The sequence below is a fragment of the Marmota flaviventris genome, chromosome 11 (genome assembly GCF_047511675.1).
Source record: "Marmota flaviventris isolate mMarFla1 chromosome 11, mMarFla1.hap1, whole genome shotgun sequence".
NCBI classification, from domain to species: Eukaryota; Metazoa; Chordata; class Mammalia; order Rodentia; family Sciuridae; genus Marmota; species Marmota flaviventris.
In genome coordinates this window covers 44,097,216-44,120,975 of record NC_092508.1, presented here as the reverse complement: position 1 = coordinate 44,120,975, position 23,760 = coordinate 44,097,216, and the positions used below count along the sequence as shown (strand labels likewise).

Genomic DNA, 23,760 nt, shown 5'->3' with positions numbered 1-23,760 from the left:
GAAGATGCTGCTAAGAAATTTAAAAAGAGACTGAATTAACAGTTTCAGATTATGTTCTATTGAGCTCTAGGACCCACAAGAGCTTCCTAGAAGGCAGACCTCCAGTTCTCACCTGGCTGACCTCTCCTTTTTTTAATTAACTTTGAATTTCACACATTACAGTTCTCAGTCCTAGTCTTGCCAGGCTTCCCTAGAGACACACAGCTATTATCAATTTGGTAAGTAACCTTTTAGACTTTTCTCCATGTATCTCGTATATTTGAATAAATGTGATATATTTGAATAAATCAGATATATATTTTACATATAATAATATATATCATATGCAGAAGTGTGTATTACAAACTCTATTCCACAGCCTGCAAGGCTCTATGTAATCTGGCCCAAGCTACCTCTCTGACTTTAGCTTCTACAGCTCTTCCTGCTCTCATTCCACTAGCCACAGGGGTTCATGCCATTTCTCCACAATTTTAAGCTTTTACAATTTCAATAAATCATATAATTTTGAAGCAACAAAGACATACAAGAGAAGGCCACTGCGTGCCCAATTACTGCCTTTTCTCTATGGAAACTGGCTCTGCCTAGAAACTTTTTTCCCTTCCCTCAGCATGGGCTATACAGAAGATGAACAATGGATTCAAGGGCAGCCAATGTAGACTTTTTTTAGAATTTGGAGGCCTGGGGAGAAATGAGAGGGAGGTGAATTAGACAAGGTTCTTACTCTTAGGTATTTAAAAAGAAACACAGTGGGCAGTTGTCAGTTGATGACAGGCAAATATGCTAAAAGGTCTTTTGAAATTTGAGTTACAGAAGATATGAGAGCCAAATAAAAGTTGAAATTATATGGGGTTGGAAACCAAAAATCTGAGAAAGCTGAGGCTGTACAACACAGAAAACAAAGCAAACATATAAAAAGAAGCAGAGATAGTCACTATTTCTGTCACATTTCTATGCATAATCTTTTGTACTGACAAATTTTCAATATAAGGCATCTCTACTGTAACATGATGAGTTTCTTAAAACAAATCCTAATGTTCTATAAAACTGCACAGAGACTACAGGAAAAAGAGTTGGGGCAGTCTGTTCAGAACCTAAACAACTTAATAATTTTAATGCTAATTAAAACTATAAATGGTCCTGGAAATGTGATTTAGACAAATCAGTCAGGCAGCTCCATAGCAACAAAGACTACCACAGCAGACATTTAAAATACACAGAAATAAAGTAGAAATAAGGGCAATACTTCAATCAGAATAGAACTATCAGGTGCTAACACAATGCAAGTAGAAGTGCAGCTATGTGTTAGAGGGTTTGCCAAAACCTGGAGATTTACATGATGGTGGAAGACACCCTAGGAACAGGCATTTGTTTTATTTTACTTTCTTAAAATACAGACCAAAGAATTCCTGTTCATAGTACAACTGAGCCAAGCACATTTTCCTGCTTAGCTAAAAATTATATATTTATTCCCAACACCCTACCTCTGCATCCCCAGAAAACAAACAACAAAAAAAAAGCACCAGACTTCTGCATTGAAATCATTTCCCCAGTTAACCAATCACTTATGAGTTAATTTATAGTATGAAGCATCTACTCTAAAGCTCACTATACCTACACTAATCCCAAAGTTAACACTCCTTGCCCAGAAAGCAACCAGATTTCAGATTTATATAATCAACAAAACACTTTTGTTCAAAATAACTACTCCCACTGAATTTCCCACAGGCATCTCTCACTTAACAAACCCCAAATTAAATTCATTTCCCTTCACCATCACCAGCTCACTCCATGGCATTCCGCCTCCCAAATTTTAGTAGACAGTGCCCTCTTTATCTGTCAATACAATCTATCATCAAATTCCACCAAATTGCCTCCTGAATATCTGTCGTAAATATATCCCATTTTCTGCCCCTTTATTACCTCTACTCCAGCTCAAATCATGATAATGTCTCACCTGGATTTCTGCAATAGCTTCCTAAGTAACTTCTTCATCTCAGTCCTACCTGCTTCCAGTTCATTCTTCCCACAAGGAAGTTATCTTTCTAAAATGGAAATCTGTTCTATTCAATGGCTCTGCTAAAAGCCTTAAACACTTCTCCAAGTTGCTATCAGGATATACTACTTAACATGTCTTATACTAGAGGTCTGATGTGACTCCTTGCTTACCTCTCTAGACTCAGAACTGAATCCCTATCACCTTGACACTTCAAATTTTTTTTTATTGGTTGTTCAAAACATTACAAAGCTCTTGACATATCATATTTCATACATTAGATTCAAGTAGGCTATGAACTCCTATTTTTACCCCAAATACAGATTGCAGAATCACATCGGTTACACATCCACATTTTAACATAATGCCATATTAGTAACTGTTGTATTCTGCTACCTTTCCTATCCTCTACTATCCCCCCTCCCCTCCCATTTCTCTCTCTACCCCATCTACTGTAATTCATTTCTCTCCCTTGTTTTATTTTTTTTCCTTTCCCCTCACATCCTCTTATATGTAATTTTGTATAACAATGAGGGTCTCCTTCCATTTCCATGCAATTTCCCTTTTCTCTCCCTTTCCCTCCCACCTCATGTCTCTGTTTAATGTTAATCTTTTCCTCATGCTCTTCCTCCCTGCTCTGTTCTTAGTTGCTCATATTATATCAAAGAAGACATTTTACATTTGTTTTTTAGGGATTGGCTAGCTTCACTCAGCATAATCTGCTCTAATGCCATCCATTTCCCTGCAAATTCCATGATTTTGTCATTTTTTAGTGCTGTGTAATACTCCATTGTGTATAAATGCCACATTTTTTTTATCCATTCATCTATTGAAGGGCATCTGGGTTGGTTCCACAGTCTAGCTATTGTGAATTGTGCTGCTATGAACATCGATGTGGCAGTATCCCTGTAGTACGCTCTTTTAAGGTCTTCAGGGAATAGTCCGAGAAGGGCAATAGCTGGGTCAAATGGTGGTTCCATTCCAGGCTTTCCAAGGAATCTCCATACAGCTTTCCAAATTGGCTGCACCAATTTGCAGTCTCACCAGCAATGTACAAGTGTACCCTTTTCCCCACATCCTTGCCAGCACTTGTTGTTGTTTGACTTCATAATGGCTGCCGATATTACTGGAGTGAGATGGTATCTTAGGGTGGTTTTGATTTGCATTTCTCTGACTGCTAGAGATGGTGAGCATTTTTTCATGTACTTGTTGATTGATTGTATGTCCTCCTCTGAGAAGTGTCTGTTCAGGTCTTTGGCCCATTTGTTGATTGGGTTATTTGTTATCTTATTGTTTAATTTTTTTAGTTCTTTGTATACTCTGGATATTAGGGCTCTATCTGAAGTGTGAGGAGTAAAAATTTGTTCCCAGGATGTAGGCTCCCTATTTACCTCTCTTATTGTTTCTCTTGCTGAGAAAAAACTTTTTACTTTGAGTTAAGTCCCATTTGTTGATTCTTGTTTTTAACTCTTGTGCTATGGGCGTCCTATTAAGGAATTTGGAGCCCGACCCCACAATATGTAGATCAGAGCCAACTTTTTCTTCTATCAGACACAGAGTCTCTGATTTGATATCAAGCTCCTTGATCCATTTTGAGTTAACTTTTGTGCATGGCGAGAAAAAGGGATTCAGTTTCATTTTGTTGCATATGGATTTCCAATTTTCCCAGCACCATTTGTTGAAGATGCTATCCTTCCTCGATTGCATGCTTTTAGCCCCTGTATCAAATATAAGAAAGCTGTAATTTTGTGGATTGGTTTCTGTGTCCTCTATTCTGTACCATTGGTCCACCTGCCTGTTTTGGTACCAGTACCATGCTGTTTTTGTTACTATTGCTCTGTAGTACAGTTTGAAATCTGGTATCGCTATACCTCCCGATTCACACTTCCTGCTTAGAATTGCTTTTGCTATTCTGGGTCTTTTGATTTTCCATATGAATTTCATGATAGCTTTATCTATTTCTACAAGAAATGCCGTTGGGATTTTGATTGGCATTGCGTTGAACCTGTAGAGAACTTTGGGTAATATCGCCATTTTGATGATGTTGGTTCTGCCTATCCATGAACAGGGTACATTTTTCCATCTTCTAAGATCTTCTTCTTCTCTCTCTCTTTAGGGTTCTGTAGTTTTCATTGTATAAATCTTTCACCTCTTTTGTTAGGTTGATTCCCAAGTATTTTATTTTTTTTGAGGATATTGTGAATGGGGTGGTTTTCCTCATTTCCATTTCAGAAGTTTTGTTGCTGATATACAGGAATGCCTTTGATTTATGCGTGTTGATTTTATATCCTGCCACTTTGCTGAATTCATTTATTAGTTCTAGTAGTTTCTTTGTAGACCCTTTTGGGTCTTCTAGGTATAGGATCATATCGTCTGCAAATAGTGATATTTTAAGTTCTTCTTTTCCTATTTTTATGCCGGTCCAGGGCTTTTCTTGGTTGGTAGTCTTTTGATGGCTTCTTCTACTTCCTCCTTTGTTATTGGTCTGTTTAAATTGTGTGTATCTTCCTGACTCAATCTGGGCAAATCATATGACTTAAGAAATTTATCGATATCTTCACTATCTTCTATTTTATTGGAATATAGGGTTTCAAAATAATTTCAAATTATCTTCTGTATTTCTGTAGTGTCCGTTGTGATATTGCCTTTTTCATCCCGTATGTAATTTAAATTCTCTCTCTTCTTCTCTTCGTTAGCATGGCTAAAGGGTCTGTCGATCTTATTTATTTTATCAAAGAATCAAATTTTAGTTTTATCAATTTTTTCAATGGTTTTTTTTTTGTTTCAATTTCATTGATTTCTGCTCTGATTTTAATTATTTCTGGCCTTCTACTACATTTGCTGTTGTTTTGCTCTTCCTTTTCTAGGGTTTTGAGATGAAGTGTGAGTTCATTTATTTGTTGTTTTTTTTCTTTTTTTGAGGAATGAACTCCAGGCAATGAATTTCCCTCTTAAAACTGCTTTCATTGTGTCCCATAGATTCCAATATGTTTTGTCTGTATTTTCATTTATCTCTAAGAATTTTTTTATTTTATTTCCTCCTTTATGTCTTCTGTAACCCATTGATCATTCAGTAACATATTGATCATTTTACAGGTGATGCAGGATTTTTCCTTCCTTCTTTTGTCATTGATTTCCAGTTTCATTCCATTATGATCAGATAAGATGCATGGTATTATCTCCACACCTTTATATTTACTAAGAGTTGCCCTATGGCATAATATATGGTCTATCTTTGAGAAGGATCCATGTGCTGCTGAGAAGAAAGTGTATCCACTTGATGATGGTTGATATATTCTATATATGTCAGTTAAGTCTAGGTTATTGATTGTGTTATTGAGTTCTATAGTTTCTTTATTCAGCTTTTGTCTGGAGGATCTGTCCAATGGAGAGAGCGGTGTGTTGAACTCATCCATAATTATCATGTTGTGATCTATTTGACTATTGAACTTGAGGAGAGTTTGTTTTATGAACATTGCAGCACCATTGTTTGGTGCATACATATTGATAATTGTTATGTCTTGTTGGTGGATGGTTCCTTTTAACAGTATATAGTGTCCTTCTTTATCCCTTTTGATTAACTTAGGTTTGAAGTTGATTTTATTTGATATGAGTATGGCCACTCCTGCTTGCTTCCGAGGACCATGTGAGTGGTATGATTTTTCCCAACCTTTCACCTTCAGCCTGTGTATGTCTTTTCCTATCATGAGTCTCCTGAAGGCAGCATATTGTTGGATTTGTTTTTTTAATCCAGGTTACTAGCCTATGTCTCTTGATTGGTGAATTTAAGCCATTAACGTTTAGGGTTACTATTGATATATGGTTTGTACTTCCAGTCATGCTTATTTATATATTTATTTTAATATGGCTAGTTTTTCCTCTTGGGTTATTTTTTTTTTCCCCTTTACTGAGTTACCTCCCACTGTTAGTTTTGGGTGCTGTTTTTCCATTCCTCTTCTTCTACTGTTTTGCTCAAAATGCCTTGCATTGCTGGTTTTCTGGCTGCAAATTCTTTTAACTTTTGTTTATCATGAAATATTTTAATTTCATTGTCAAATCTAAAGCTTAATTTTGCTGGATACAGTATTCTTGGTTGGAATCCATTATTTTTCAGTGTTTGAAATACGTTGTTCCAGGATCTTCTTGCTTTCAACGTCTGTGATGAAAAATCAGCCGTTAACCTAATTGGTTTACCCCTGAATATAATCTGCCTCCTTTCTCTTGTAGCTTTTAATATTCTCTCCTTGTTCTGTATGTTGGATATCTTCATAATTATGTGTCTTGGAGTTGGTCTATTACGGTTTTGTATGTTTGGGGTCCTGTAGGCTTCCAGGATTTGGCAATCCATTCCATCTTTCATATCTGGAAAGTTTTCTAAGATTATTTCATTCAATAGATTGTTCATTACTTTGGTTTGAACCTCTACACCTTCTTCTATCCCAATGACTCTCAAGTTTGGTTTTTTTATGACATCCCATATCTCTTGGATGGATTCCTGGTGATTTCTTAGCATCCTTTCTATGTTGACTATATTCTTTCCAAGTTGATAAACTTTGTCTTCATTATCTGATGTTCTGACTTCTACTTGATCTAGTCTATTTGTAATATTCTCTTTTGAGTTCTTAATTTGGTTTATGGTTTCCTGCATTTCTAGGATTACTGTTTGATTTTTTTTAAAAATCTCTTTCTCCTGGTAGAGCTCGTTCTTTGCCATTTGAATTTGCTTATGTAATTCGTTTTCAAAGTATACTTTCATTGTTTGGACTTGCTGTCTAATGTCTTCTCTAAGATTCCGTTCCATCTGAGTTAGGTATGCCTTGAGTTCTTTCTCTGTCCATTTTTCTGATGCTTCTAGGTTCTCCTGTGAATTTAAGTTGTCCTGCATTGTTTGTAATCCTTTTTTCCCTTGTTTTTTCATGGTGCTCACGTTACTTTCCAACTCCGTTTGACTGCTGTGTTTCTGTTTTCTCCTTTAAATTTGTTTTGGTTTTTATAGTTCCAATATCTCTCCTTTGTGTTGGGAGACAATGTTTAGAGACGTTGGATTTAATTGTGATTTAAGGTAAATTCATTAGTTTCATTAAAGTCCTACAGATTTTGATGGCATATAGAGAACTGAGGTTTGAACTTAGGATTTTATGTTAAGGTCGGGCGATTTGATGGTATGGAGGTTAGTATATGTTAGCTTCTTTGGGGGGTTGCTCAAATGCAGGCGGATATTAACAAGAGAATAGACAGGAGTACTTGGGGATAGTTAAGGGCTTAGGCGGACTAGAGACCGACTCGTAGTATTCATCTATTTGCATTTAGTAAATTATACGTAATCTGGGTGGTCATGCTTAAGAGTAAATATGGGGAAAAGGTAAGGAAGCAAACCGAGAGAGAGAGGGAGAGAAGAAAGAAAGAGAAAAGAATAGAAAAGAAAAAGAAATGATAAAAAAATAATAAAATGCAGTAAAATAAAAATTACAATTAAAAAAAGAAAAAAAAAAAAGGCACTGTTAGGCTTCTATTTTCTTTGCTTCCAGTAGGTGGTGCTGTGCCTTCCGGGCCAAGATTTTGCCCTCCGGCTGTAGAAAACAATCCATGTGAGGCTGCTCCCTCCTCGCCCCCCCCCGCCCCCCATGTCTCTCAAAACCTGTTAGCTTAGGGTCCTGGACTACAGTCTCCTCGCTCTCCTGCCAGACAGGACTTCCCCAGTGTGATACCTCTCTGCAGTTCAAGCTATACTCTGGGCCTGCAGTTTCCTGGATGAGGAGCGAGGCTATTGGGAACCGGCCCCTATTGTTTTGATTCCCTCCGCTGGTGGGAGGGGGGAGTTGGAGGTCAGGTGCCTTTACCTTTCCCCATGCCTCTATTCACGCTCACTCTGATATTCACGCCCCCGGAAAGCCGGGGAGAGATTTTATGCGATTGTATGTGAGAAGTGCTAAATGCCACACACCTGTTCTATCGCTAAACTTGTTGCGATCTGTCAGAAACTGGTGATGGTGACGTCAGCTCTCCAAGATGGTGGCCGCTGGCTTCCTCGGTGGGTTGTCCGGTGTGGAGGACAGACCTGGACTGTTTCTCTCCCCCGTCTCAAACCCAGAACTCAGCCTAGAGCACAGTGAGGGCACAGTTGGCAGGACCCCACAGAATCCACAGCACCATTTCTCTGTGTTGCTGACACGCTGTTTCTCGGCGCGCCGCAGTTTCTGGCTGCAGGGCGGGCCGCCAATCAATCAGCCTGAATCTCCGGGTGCACTGTTCACTCGCGATTGAGCCCCAGTAATTGATCCTCGGGTGCTGGAAATCCTTCTTCTAGGTTTCGGTGCACCCCAATTTTGCTGGAAATTCCTAACAAGATAGCTTTTGGCCATTCTAACTCGTTATTCACCTGCGCAGTGACGCGGTACACGGGGGTGATGCACTCTATTCGCCGCCACCTTCCCAAAAAAGACACTTCAAAATTTGAGCACACTAAACTTTCCCAAAATTAGCATTCTCCCATCTCATTTTCACATACAATATTATCTCTCACTTGTACATTTTCCTTCTACACTGTATCAAACCCTTACACACTGGCACCAATTATACTCTGTCTTCTACTCTGAACTTCTTCCCAGGCTAATCCCTCCTTCAGTAGGTCCCAGCTTAAACATAACTTCCTCCACAATTCTTGCCCTACCTCATGCCCATCACTAAACCACTCACACTGGCACACATGCTGAGGCTGACACTCTCATGTATTCCCAGACCATCCGGTATCTGTCTATTTAGACAGAAAGCTCCATGATTAAAAAAAAAAAAAAAAAAAAAAACCCATCTGCCTTGCTCACTATTTTATCCCCAGGTTAACGAATATCAAATATATAGTACACACCTAAAAAGTTTTGCTACTTGGGTAAAATAGTTGAGAACAATCTCAAATAATGGCTAAAGTCATAATGAGCCCTAGTTAGTTTCAAAACTAATATAATATACCCTTAGAAGAATGAGCTTATTTTATAGGCAAAGGTGCTCTCCTCCCCCTTTCTTTTCTGTGAAATAGTTTGATGCTCCATAAGGAATAGAACTCTCTAGACCAATTCAACATGTTGGGTTGAGATTCAGGAAAAGTGAAAATGGCAAAAGAAATGCCAGCCACATGACCTAGAACATAGGGAACTTTCACAACTAAAAACATAATGAACCAAAAACCTGACCAATATGGACAAGTGAAAGAATTCCCTGTCAATTGACAACTTGCAAATATGTGAACATTGTCAAGAATATTTATATTTCTAGAAAGTCAAAGTTCTATTTCCAAGAATTCAATACTTTAAAATGGGGAGTAAAGGCAGTGAAGCCAAGTTCTTGGTATGAAAATGAGAACATGTCCCAATTCTGTACTTAGACTAAAATGGGTTGGGGAGATAGATGAAGGTAAAGAATAAAGAGTTCTATCTAATAAGACAAACAAGTGATGAGATAAAGTTAAACAGATCACCTGAGGCGGCCTGCCAATCAGCATAAGACATGTTAGAGAATGAGAATAGAAAAGGAAAGGGAAGAAAAGATGAAACTAAATGACCTTAAAAATTCACTTTGAGATGGGCTGGGGTTGCAGTTCAGTGGTAGTGCACTTGCCTAACACATATGAGGTACTGGGTTCAATCCTCAGCATCACATTAAAATAAAATAAAATATAGGTATTGTGTCCTATTGTGTCCATCTATAACTAAAAAAAAAAAAAAATTAGAAAAATTCACTTTGAGAAATTCTGCAACTAAAGGCAAGCCTTCTTCCCTAATAAGACAGAAGCAAATTTTAAATAGGGAGAATCCTAGTGGGGGATTTCTCTCTGTAAAGAAAAAGAAGATATCCAGCCACAACTTGGAGAAAGTTCAACAGTGAACATAAATTGAATACCTAGAAACACACCCTAAACACTTAGAAATCCAAGGGAAATTTCACTTTTCCCTATCACATCTCCTCCTGTATTACTAACATTTCTGTCTTAAACAAGGCTCTATTCAGATCTTAAAGAGCTTTTGAATGATTTTTTAAAAGACATGGGAGTGAGCAGAAGGAAAGTATACACATAAATTTTTCTAATCCACTAATCCTAAGAAAGTCTGCAGGCAGATAAGGACTCTGAAGAATATAATAACAAAGGAACTGGAGAGGGAAAACAGTCCTCTTCCCTGATCTCCAATCTTCAGGTGAGAAACAAAGCAGAGTGACTTTGGTTCTAAAGTAAAATAATGTTCACATAAAACATCTCAATAAATCCAACTGTGCAGTGAACATGCAACCCACTCCATACATTCCTCCAGCTCGTAGATGCAGTGTAGCGCTCCACTGTATCCCAGCTGCCACCACTGAGGAGTGCAAGAGAAATAAAATATCCAAAACCTTTTCACTGAGTCTTCAAGTTCTTTCTTCGGGATCAGTAAGCAATGTTCTTGGGGTATTTATAGCCCTGAGGTTCAATATTAGTGCATAAAATTATTTTCTCTTTTCTTTCAGGTTTCATTAAGATCTCAGTTTCCACTAAATTGTGTTAAGAAAAACTCAGCACTTCACAATACTATAAAAAGGTTTCTTAAAATGTCTCCTTTTCAAGTGTCACTAACAGCAGCAAAAACAGAATACCTTTTCAAACTGAAAAAAGTATCTATTATCTAACAGATCTTTGTAATATATTAACATAATTTAATTTTTGAGGACTGTTCATTCTTTTCATCACAAGGACATGTCTCAAGTGACATTAATCAGTAGCTAAATATAATCTGATTCAATAGCTCCCATCTAACTGAACACTAGTCAACATTCTATTTGGATGGCCTGTGTCCTAATAAAATCATATGGGTTATGCATGTATCTTATTATTTCCATTCCAATTCTCACTTCTCAATTAATCAGAACATATCCTTCTAAAATATTCTTAAAACTCATTTTTCCATTACTGATCATGAAGTGGAAGGAAAATAGAAATTTCTCTGGACCCTTCTGAGTTCTTAGCTAAGGCTCCCAAAACAAAGGACAAATCAACAAGAGAATAACAAATATGTGCACACACAGGGAAACGTTCTCCAAGAAGTGGTCTTAAACTCTAGCTTATACAGGGTCTTCAAAGAAAGAAATATGTAGGGGAGGCAAATGATAGGAAGGTGACAAGAAAAAGCATGGAAAACAAGAATAAAGTTTGTTTTAAAGACTTGAGTTGATGCCTTCTTCACTGATAGGAATCTCTAGTGATTTAGTCTTCCTTCTCTTCCTGTTTCAACCAGTAAGACACCCTTACAAATGGATATTTCCACCTCTGTGTAAATTTCCTTACAAATGGGAAATTTGTGTTTTTTCAGGGCTTCACCATGTCTGCTATTTCTCAAAATAATACTTCTTATAATAAAGCAGCTTATTTGGGACAGCATGCTCTGGTCTCCTACAATCACAAAACCCTTCTGCTAACAGCATCTTAAAAATACCTTGAGAAACACAAAACAATACTATATTCCACCCACTTTAGTTGGCTTGAAGGAGCCAATGTTGTTTCTACTACAAAACGAACGCAGGGTGAAAAAGAGGAGGAGGAAAGGAAAGGAAGAAACAAACTTGGCCATTCTTCAAATCCACTTCAACTGGGAAGGAAAACAGAAATGCTACTTCATGTATGGAATAAAAATTTAAGGATTCCCCTTTTTTATTAGAGCATTATTGTTCTACATAGTAGTAGAGTTCATCTCCACGAATTTGCATATGCGTGGAATTCTATTTCAGTTGATATTCCCTTTTTCTTCCCTTCCTCCTTCCCCCAATTCTTCTTCCTCTACTATACAGATCTTTTTACTCATCTATTATTATTTTTTTTACTTACACATAAAAGTGAAATTTCCTATGGTATATTTATATGTACAAATAGCACGATATTTAAAAATTCATTCTGTACTTAATCTCCATTCCCATACTTGTTCTCTCCCTCTCCTCCTCCTCCTACTCATCTTCCCCATATTTTTATAATATCCAATCCTCCTCTCCTTCTTTTTCTCTAGCTTCCATGAGAGAAAACATCCAACCCTTGATTTTCTGAGACTTCTTATTTCACTTAGCATGATGTTCTTCATTTCTATCCATTGGCCAACAAATGGCATAATTTTTTTCTTCTTTATGGCTGAAACTTCCACAATTTCCTAATGCATTCAACTATTTACAGGCATCAGCACTGATTCCATAATTTGACTATTATGAATTGTGCTTCTATAAACATTGAGGTGCTACAGTATACTGATTTTAGTTCTTTTCGATAGCTACTACTGATTGGGATAGCTGGGTCATATGATGGTTCCATTCCTGGTTTTTTGAGCAATTTCCATGCTTCTTTCCAGAGTGGTTGTACTATTCTGCAGGCCCACCAGCAACACATGAGTGAACCTTACCCCCACATCCTCAAAAACATTTATTATTGTTTGTGTTCTTGATAATTTGCCATTCTAACAGGAGTGAGATAAAATCTTAATGTTAGTTTTGATTTGCACTTGATTGTTGGAGATGTCAATTTTTTTTTCATTTATTTGTGAGTCATTTCCAATTCTTGTTTTCAGAAATAAATGTTTAGATCTTTTGTCCATCTATTGATTGAGTTATTTGGGTTCTGGGTGTTGATTTTGAGTTCTCTATATATTCTGGATACTAATCCCCCGTCAGAAAAGCAGCTGGCAAAGATCTTCTCTCCTTCTGTAGGCTCTCTTTTCACTTGTTTCCTTTGCTGTGTAGAAACTTTTCAATTTGATAGCATTCCACTTGGTTTTATTTCTTCAGCTTTAAAAGTCTTGTTAAAGAAGTCAGTGCCAACACTGATATAATGGAGTGTTGACACTATCTTGTCTTCTAGCAGTTGCAGAGGTTCCTAATCTAATTCTTAGTCTTTGGTCCATTTTGATTTGACTTTTGTGCAGTGAGAGAGACAGATGTCTAGTTTCATTCTTACAATATGGCTACCCAGTTTTCCCAGCATCATTTATTTAAAAGACATTTTCTCCAAGTATTTTTGGCACCTTTTGTCAAGTATCACATGGCCTTAAGAATGTAGGTTTGTCCCTATGTCTTCTATTCTGTTCTATTGGTTTTCATGCCTATTTTGTTGATAATATCATGCTGTTTTGTTACTATAGTTCTGCAGTATAATTTCAGGTCAGGTATTGGGACATCACTCCTACATCACTCCTCTTGCTCATGATTGCTTTGGCTATTCTGGGTCTCTCATTCTTGTTAATAAATTTAAGGATTTTTTTTTCTAATTCTGTGAAGAATGTCATTGGTATTTTGATGAGGATTACATTAAATCTGTGTACTATTTTTGGTAGTATGGCCATTTGGACAATATTCTGCCTACTCAAGAACATGGGAGGTCTTTCTATCTTCTAGGTTCTTTGATGTTTTTCAGTGTTTTATAAATTTTCATTGTAGAGATCTTTCACTTCCTTGGATAAATTCTCAAGAGTTTTTTGTTTTTTGAGGCTATTGTGGATGGAATGGTTTTCCTAATTTCTTCCTCAGCAGAATCCCTGTTGAGGTATAGGAAAGCTACTGGTGTATGGGTTTTGATCTTATATCATGCTACTTTGCTGAATTTACTTATCAACTCTAGAAGGCTTCTGGTGGAGTTTTTGGGGGGTCTTCTACATATAGGATCATGTCTTTAGCAAACAGAGATGACTTGATAACTTCCTATGTAGATCCCTTTAATTTCCCTCTCTTGCTTGACTAGTGGTTCTAGAACTATAATGAACAGAAATGGTGACAGTGGACATCCTTGTCTTGTTCCTGATTTTAGAGAAAAAGTATTCAGTTGCTGTCCATTTAATATGATGTTGGCTTTGGGTTTGTCATGGACAGCCTTTGTAATGTTGAGGTAATCCTCAGTTTCTCCTAGTACTTTTAGCATGAATGAGTGCAGGATTTTATCCAAGGCCTTTTCTGAATCTATTGAGATAATCATGTGATTCTTGTCCTTAATTCTAATTAAGTGGTAAATTACCTTTACTGATTTACATACGTTGAAACAACCTTTATCCCTGGGATGAAATTCACTTGATCATGATGTATTATCTTCTTGATGTGTCTTTGAATTAAGTTTGCTTATATTTTACTAAGGATTTTTGCATCTTTAGTAATCAGGGATACTGGTCAGTAGTTTTCTTTCCTTGATGTGTCTTATTTGGGTATGAGGGTTATACTAGCTTCAGAGAATGTATTTGAGAGTGTTCCTTCCCTTTCAATTTCATGGAATAATTTGAGAAAGACTGGTATTAATTCTTCTTTAAATGTCTGGTAGAATTCAGTAAGAACCCATCTGGTTCTGGGCTTGCTTTGTTGAAGGCTTTTAATTGCTCTTTCAATTTCATTACTTGATATTGGTCTGTTTAGATTTTCTATATCCTCCTGGTTTAATTTGAAAAGGTCATATGTGTCTAAAAATTTGTCAATGACTTCTAGAATTTGCATTGATTGAAGTATAAATTTTCAAAACAGTTTCTGATCCTCTGTATTTTAGAAGTATCTGTAGTGAGATCTCTTTCTTCATCTCTAATTTTATTGATTTGGATCTTCCCAGTTTGGTTAGGGGTTCATCAATCTTATTTTTCTTTTTGAAGAACAAATTCTTCATTGCATTGATCCTGTGTGTTGTATTTTTATTCTCAATTTCACTAATTTTGCCTCTAATCTTTATTATTTCCTGTCTTCTCCTCTGATTTGAAATCATTTGTCCTTCCTTTTCTAAGACCTTGAAATATAAGCTTATTTGTGATCTTTTCTTTTAATGTAGACACTAAATGCTATAAATTTTCCTTTTAGAACTGCTTTCATACAGTCCCAGAGATTTTGATGTTTTATCTGTTTCCATTTGCTACTAAGAATTTGATTTCTGGGGCTGGGGTTGTAGATCAGTGGTAGTGTGCTTGCCTGGCAAGCGTGATGCGCTGGGTTTGATTCTTGGCACCACATACAGATAAGTAAATAAAGGTCCATCAACAACTTTAAAATATTTTTTTAAAAAAGAATTTGATCTCTTCTTTGATTCATTCTTCATTTAAAGGAATATTATTTAATCTACATGTATTTATGTAGTTTCTATTGTTTTTTGTGTGCTGTTGATTTCTAGTTTCATTCTATTATGCTCTGATAGCATGCATGGGATTATATCAATTTTGTATTCACCAAGACTTACAATGTGATCCAGAATATGGTCTATTTTAAAAGATTCCATAAGCTGGTGAAAAGAATGTAAATTCAGCTGTTTGGGGTGAAATACTCTGTAGATATCTATTAAGTCCATTTGATTTAGAGTATTAGATTGGAAATCCTTACTCATCTTATGTTTTGATGACCTTATGATGATCTTATGCCCCTTTTAAAGGGAGGAGAAATCAAAGATGGCACAAATGTCAGCAACAGAATACAGTCTTAGGATGAAGGTCAGGTTGTCTACTTTGATATCTATAATACTACCTGCCACCTATATAGGGATAGATAGATAGATAGATAGACAGACAGACAGAGGTATAGGTAGAGGTAGAGGTATAGGTATAGATAAGGAATCAGCATTTAACATCAGTACCAACAATAAAAATCTGTGAACTAGATCAGACATTTGACAGCAGGTGTCTATGATATTATCCACCATGTTAATAATCACAACGTGAACGGGGTAGGAATTAAATAAACTATATAAAATTAGTGAGATTATTGTTTCTTAAATAAGAGAAAAATTGGGTAGGAAGGCAAGTTTGAAATAGATTTTTTAAAAAGTGATCAGAGGAGAGGCAGGAAGCAGATGTCAACTATACAGAAGAAATAAAAAACTGAAAGCAATGAAAAACAAGAGAGCATGAGGGAAAAGGAAGTTTTGGCTATTAATGGAGAACAGAGTGAAGAAAGGGAGATAGAAGGGCCAAGAACCAGTGCTGCATCCTGCACAGCCAAACTTGCAGTACCAGCGAGGAGTGATAGGGGATAGAAGAAACTCACACATGCAGCTTATGAAGATAAATAGCTGGGATCAGATGGAGGGCTGCTCTCTGATGGCACATCAGATGTTCTCTGATGGAGAAGCAGATCTAAAGAGTTACAATGGCAATCTTTATTTATATATGTCTCATTATCAGGTTAAAGACTATGCAAGCATTATTCTTTGTACTCAGAAAAGTTAAAGAACTAGAAACATCTATGCAGCTTTTCCACAGTTGCAATGTGCAATGTGAGGAGTTTGTGTAGTGCTCAAGGAGGCCCATTCTTTAAAGTTATTGTTAAGCGGGCAGGCTCAGGAGTAGCAGAGCAGGTAAAACATTGTGATTGTCTTTCATGAGAATTCCTCTATACCTGGGATATAAGTGTCTGAGATCAAGGTCAAAGCTGGTAAGACTCTTGCACAGAGCCTCCTCAGGTGGAGCATTACCATAGCAGCTAAGCATTACCATAGCAGCTAAGCATCCTGTGCCCTTGCACAGAAACATTCTCAGGGTATGCCACAGCCATGAAGTCAACAGAGACCCCCAATCTCATCCACTTCTCTCCTATTCTCTGTCACCACTCTCCACAAACCAAGGTACAAACAAACTCACAAATATAAGATCAAAACAACTCAAATCCTCATATAATTATATCCCACCAAATTCAAATCAAGGCTAAATAATAGGTGCAGAAGAAAGCTATTAAGGTGAACATGAAATTATATATTTTATCAAATCTATTGGCACAACAAGGACATACACACACACAAAATTATATATAATGGAAAAAAGTAAAAATACACAATATGAAATGATGTTTGAAAAAAGGTTAAAGATTTTTTAATTTTATATAATTATATAAATGGGAATAGGAAAAATAAGAAGAAAAAAAGAAGAGAAAGAAAATTTAATGAAAAATAAAAGGTCTGTTTCTACTACAGTGGTCAAAATTATTGGCAGGAATGAATTTTCATTTTTTATATTTATTTTTGGCTCTGTACCCCTTAGGTCAAGGGTTGTTAAGTCCAATGTCTTTGTGTTTCTCACCTAGCTGCCAGCCAAGAATACTAGTTCTTAGTTTCTAATCTCCCAGTGACAGCCTGGGTAAGACTGGGGAGTTCTGATGAATTGTGGCATCCTGTAGCAGGGATGATACAGAGCTCTAAATAGGAAGTTTCAGTAGTTGCAGTTTTGTCTTGGGTGAATTGTGGAACTCTGTTGGTCGGTATTTGGGATTTGATCCATGCCTCCTATTGCTGTGGAAAGGCCAATCTCTGCTAGGTGGCTGGATTTCTGGGGGCCCTCGTAAAATCCATTTTTAGGGAATAGGAACTAACCCTCCACAGGTTTTACCTACAGTGCTATGAATGTGAATTACCAGGTATCGACCCTGGAGTGCAGACACTCCTGGGTGGTAGCTATAGGTATCTTCCTGAAAGCTCTTATGGGATACCAGCAACAGAGAGATTTCTCTCCTTGGTAGTTGGAGCCTATATGAGCCAGATATAATTTTCTTTGTTGCTATTTCAGTTGCTTTGGTTCAGCACACTCTGCAGTTCATAAAATATGACTGGTGGTTACTTCCTTTACATGTTCCCAATTTGTCTCTGCAGGCTGCCACACAGTGTTTATGGATAGTCCCAAGCTGTGCCTGCAGTTGTTTTCTGGGCCAGAGATCTCAGTTCTCCCTGAACTCTCCATCCTGGGGATTTGAGCAAATTTTGGTTGGTTTCATTGAACTTTTTTCCCCCACTGAGTCTGTGTTCATGAAGATCAGCCTCCCTCTCTAATTCACAGGTTTTCTGTCTGTGCTCCCTGCTTCCCTTCACTGGCAGCCACCAGCCAAGCTGGCATGTCTCTAACATACTATTCCTTATCTGTTTAAAGTTTGTTTCTATGTCTCTAGTTTCTTTAATAGTCCAATATAAAGTTTCAGTGAGTCCCCTTTGTTATCCATTTGCTGAGAAACAGTCTTTCCACTTTGTAAGTCTGATGCTGTGGAACTGCCTGGAAGTACATTCTTCCTCTAATCTACCAGGTTCTTTCTCCCTCCCCTTTCTTCTATATCTATTTAAACTTTAATTTTTAAACAACCTTCCCTTCTGTTATATATTAGCATAAGAAAATGTAACCTAGAGATTTAATGGGAAAAACACACTTAGAATTTTTTATCCTTCAGAAATAGAATGAACTATTATTTCCATTTTAAAAAAAAATCATTTCTCTGTATTGTTGTTTCAGTATTAGGGATTGAATCCAGGGTCTCACACACATTAGGCAGGTACTCTATCACTAAGATATATCCCCAGTCCCAAAACTGCTCAAATCTTTCTTCAGAAATATTGGAAAAACAAAAGTTTTCACATCATTTTGATTAACTATGTGAAGAACCACTCAGTAACATTTTTATCTTACCAAATACCAAAACAGAGTAAATGTCTGAATTTTCAAAATCTGAAACAAAATAGAATTTAGCTATCTCCCCTGCAAAGTTCTGTGCCATTCTTCATAGTGCATGACAGTAAAACTGTAATTTTCCATGTTGGGTAAAAAAATAATACTTTCTACAGCAAGAGAGGAAGGAGGTAAAATCAAGCTTTCTGACACAGTCTTTTGGATTGTTCAAATTCCTAAGAAAATTCTTTTAGTATTAAAAAAAATGTATTGACCAGAATCAAAACAAAAACAGAGACAACTACTATTCCTAAAACTTTTTCTTAAGCCTTATTTGCTCCAATTTATTCACAGTTATATATTAGGTTTGCTCATTTAAATAAATAGGTCACTGACCTAATATTGTCTCTGTACTTTTAGGTCCTTTGTAAGATACCTCAACCCTATTACTTAAATCCAAACCAAATTTAGAAGTGTTAGTAAAAAAAAAAAGATGAATTTCAGTCAATCACAGGCAGCCAACTAATAATACTATACCCAAATAATGCAAATTTTGCTTTGTTTCTGTGTTCAGCTTATAAAAGCTCCCTGCTGCCAGGCAGAGGTCTCACAATCCTTCCAATGCTGAGTGCAGTCCGATTCATGTTCTTTGCTCAGATAAACTATTAATTTTGTCTGAAGTTTTTCTTTTAACCAATTAAAAATGTGTTTGCATGTAATAATTATGTACCACAAATTCTAATGAAAAATTCAAAAATAAAAACTTTTAGGGGGACAGCAAGATACTGGAGATTGAACTCAGGGGCACTCAATCACTGAGCCACATTCCCAGCCCTATTTTGTACTTCTTTAAATTTAGAGACAGGGTCTCACTGAGTTGCTTAGAGCTTCACTTTTGCTTAGGCTGCCTTTGACCTCGCAACCCTCCTGCTTCAGCCTCCCAATCTCCTGGGATTACAGGTATGCATACTGTGTCCAGCTGAAAATAAAAACTTTTGAGTAACAAACTGTTCTCAACATCTTACAGAAATGTTATCTAAAGTGACCTTGCCTCCAGCATCATCAACATCAACATCATCTAAGAACCTGTTCAAAAATACAAATTCACAGGCCACACTTCAGACTTACTAAACTGGAAATGGGGTGGAGGGGGGTTGTATTTTAACAAGCCCTCTGAGTGATTCTGATACCAGCCAGAATAAGAGAATCATTGTCTTTTGAAAATTTAGAAAGAGTTACACAAGTGACTGACTCTGAACTACACACTAATTATGATCAGGAATCCTTAACCTGACACTCATTTAGTATCACTAGGGAGCTTTAAAAATGAATAGGTCCAACTCCAATATCCAATTTATCGGTTATGGGAGTTGAGGAAAGCTTGGGCACTGAGAATATTTTAAAGACTCCCAAATGATAATAAAGTGCAGTCAAAGTTGAAAGTCATTGATCTAGAGAATTATATTTAAAAGCTAGAGTTCATGAAAAGTTTTAGGTTAACTAGTTTGTAAATGAAACATAAAAATTTAGCTTTCAAAACCAAGCTACATAAAAAATTTCCATTACAAAAAAAAGCCAATTCACTCTAATCTGTTCATTTTACTCTTTCAAAAGGCTATACAAGACATTATCAGAATAGGATTTTTAATAATGTATTTTTTATACACGTGCACACATTGGCATGTTCTTATGGGAACATTGTCTTTACAAATCACCCGATATTCCTAGGGAAACAAGCCATATCATAAAATAACAATGAGGTACAAACACCAAATTTTGAGTTCAGATGAATATTGGTCTGGGATTGTGGCTCAGCAGTAGAGCACTCGCCTAGCACAGGCGAGACCCAGGTTCAATTCTCAGCACCACATAAAAATAAAGGCATTGTGTTGTGTTCATCTACAAAAAAGATTCTCTCTCTCTCTAAAAAACACCAAATTTTGAGTTCAGATGAATATACTGACTCAAATGAAGGAAGAAATCACGTCTAATTGTAATAGTTTTTATGACTGTCAAAAAAAAAAAAAAAGAAGAAAAATTAGAACTTAAGTTTTTAAGAATGTGATAGACAGACCTGCTGGGAGAAAAGACACATAAGTTTTTTATTTGTTTGTTTGTTTTAGGGGAGCAGATAAAATGTAATGTAAAACAAAATTTCTCTCCTAAGGCTTCTTCATCTCAACCATGGGTTGTTGTAATGACATGATTATTTTCTCAATTCTCTCAAGGATGGAACAGAGTACCATTCTAAAAAGCACAGGACAAAAATGGGATAGAAGTTAATTCATTACACACAGTGGCTGCTTTAGGGCGATGATTCTCAATCACTGGAATCACATGGAAGGCCTGTTTAAACAGACTGTGGCATCTAAGATCTTGGTTTGACCCTGGTGTGGGATAGAAAAATATGGGTTTCTAATAAGTTCCCAAACACTGCTACTGCTGCTACTGCAGAGATAACACCTGGAAAGCCATTGCCTTCAGATACTAACACTTAATTGGTGTAATTCTAGTTTAAAAAGGCTGCTACAAAAGGAACAACCAGTGCATTCAGATAAGGTGTAGTGCAAAGATTCTTGCCAGGTTTCTGTAAAGAGGAGGACATTCTGCCTGTTGATATCACTACAGGACACTTCACCAATCTTTTCATATTAAAATTAGTCCATATTTTTGGCTCTGGGGATTGAAGCCAGGACCTCTAGCATGTTAAACACACACTCTAAAACGGAGCTATATTCCATCCCCAATCCTCATCATTTTTATCCTTTTTTTTTTTTTTGAACATTTTTGTTTTGAGAGAATTTCTCAAGCTTGTTCTCCACAGATACAACTTCACTATTTGTAATATTCAATTCTTTCTCACCTATTGCTTTCAAAATGAAATGTCAGTTCTGCTATTGTATTTTAGTTCTTCATCATCCTTCCTTATATTACTTGTTCCCCTTTTCAACTGGAAGCCCTTTCATCCGAGTTTGCTATCTCCTTATGGGGGTTATCTCCTGTTTCACTGGGACCACATTTTCTTCTATGCTATTGGGTATGCCTATTGCTTTTCTTTTCACTTTTTCTTGGTTCTCTACATTCACAGAGTGGCTCTCCCTCAATACATCAGATTATTTGACTTTTCCCTTATTTGACAAGTTTTTTTTATTTTAATTTTTTTAAGAGATTTTATTTTCCCCAGGTTAACACTTCCATGACAAAGAAAGTAAACTAAACCATGTCCTATATCACCCAACAAAAAGAGACCATTAGGCTGTCCTTGATTCTGCTTTCTAACTACACAGCTGCTAGTGGAACCAGCCCCCCAAAAATGATATATACAGGATCTAAGCAATTCCTGATACCCAAGAGGCTTAATTTATGGTGGTTCCACAAGAATAAGGAAGGAGAGGGAAATCTGTATTCCAAATTGGGATTGAACCAGACAAGCATTCTACCATTGGCTACATCCCCATACCTTTTTCAATTTTTAAAAAAATTTCTGAGAGAGGGTCTCACCAAGTTGCGCAGGCTGGCCTCAAACTTGCAATTCTTCTGCCTCAGTCTCCAAAGTCATTGGGATCACAGGCATGGCACTACAATCTACAGCCAGCAGGTAGAATTTTTGAAATTCTACTCTTTAGCCTTAGATAGGCTAAGTTCTATCTGTTATTAGGGTTCAGATCACACGTCCCAAAGGGCCATATTTTCAAAGTCTTTCTACAACAGCTAGCAATAAAGGAATTCTCTGAGCAACCTCTCCTAAAAGTATATCATTAGACTGTCAAGAGAAGAGCATCCTGCATTATGGCTAGAGGAAGGAATGCTATCAGAGAGGCCAAGAAGAACCTGAGCAACAGTCTAAGTCCCCCAGTCTAGGAACACTGTTTCGTACTCCTTTTCTGCAATCATATTCTCTCCAAACCATCCAGTCTGCATCAAACCCTTATAAAATACAGTCTTCCCTGGTCTTTGGGTTTTTAATATTCCTGCATCTTGTAAAACTTTGATTAAATAAATGTTAAGCTTCTCTCTTGTTAATCTTTTGTTCTAGCATGTCAGCCATGACCCTTGCAATTGGATAAACAAAAGATATTACTTTTTCTCCCCATACTATCTTTCTAAGCTGAGTTAAATTCACCATCTTTTCCATGAAGCAAGCCCCTTTTCCACCATAAAGATCCTTTCTGAACACTCACTTCTTTAAAGGCTTATCTTTGTTATAGTCATGACCATATAATTTACTATTTGTTCTATAATTATTTCACATTCATCCCAACTCCATATCAAGTCATTCAAAGTCAGTTACATTTCAGAATTCTTTATAATAGCAGAGGCAAAATAAATGTGTCAACTGATAAAAATGCAGTTTTAGAGAATTTCCTAAAGATTACAAGCACTTCCACCAAGGTGAAATTATATACAATAGATAAAATTTCGTCAACCTCATTTCCATCACTAATAGTCTAAGAGAAAAATTTTACATTCCTGTTTCTCTTCTGAAGCTGTTGAAAGCAAGAAATTGATTTGTAAGTAGAATAAAAAGCTCTACATATTAACAAAAAAAAAAAAAAAATGCAGTTTTTGTTGCTTCGTGATGCACACATGTAATCTCAGCAACTCAGGAGGCAGCAGGATTTAAAGTTCAAGGCCAGCCTCAGCAACTTAGTGAGATCCTAAACAACTTAGCAAGACCTTGTGGCTAGTGGTTAAGTGCTCCAGGTTCAATATCTGATACAAAAAGAGAGGGGCGAGGAGGGAGGAGGAGAAAGGAGGAGGAGGAGGAGGAGGAGGAGGAGGGAGGGGGGGAGAGGGGGAGAGGGGGAGAGGGGGAGAGGGGGAGAGGGGGAGAGGGGGAGAGGGGGAGAGGGGGAGAGAGAGAAAAGAAATTTTGCTAATTCAAAAAAAAAAATTAAAATAATATATAACATAATTAAGAACATAAAATAGTCTTGTGGGTTGAGATAAGTCTAAAACTGCTATAAGCAAATACTCTAAACCAATTCTGTCAGGATTCAAAATCTAATCCACATATGATTTTGTTTCAGAGAGTTCTATCATTTTCATCACCTCACTTCCATTTAATAATTAGTAACTTATTTTTAATACAACTCACTCATCAATGGAGAGAGCAAAAAGACTACTTACCCCACCCATTGTAATTCCATCAATAAGTGCAATGTATGGTTTCTGGAGAGAAGCTAAAAGAAACAGACCTATAATTTTAGTTGCAATATTTACAATATATTCACTTTTTCAAAAATCATGTTATATAGACTCTATTATTCCTAGGAAGTTTTTGTAAGAAATATCAAAGAGAACTATTGTAAAGCTTATAAAATATTTTTTAAATGTCAATCCATACACAATCCTGATTAGCTATTCATTAACAACTCAACTTCAATTTGAAACAAA

General features: G+C 36.6%; 1 protein-coding gene across 1 annotated transcript in view; it reads right to left on the bottom strand.

The window, feature by feature from the left end:
• Hibch (3-hydroxyisobutyryl-CoA hydrolase) overlaps positions 1-23,760 on the bottom strand; it is a 77,868-nt gene that overhangs the window by 29,277 nt on the left and 24,831 nt on the right. The window contains exon 6 of the mRNA XM_027924974.2: positions 23,494-23,546. Within this exon, the coding sequence (XP_027780775.1) occupies positions 23,494-23,546 (53 nt within the window). The remainder of the gene's footprint in view (positions 1-23,493; positions 23,547-23,760) is intronic.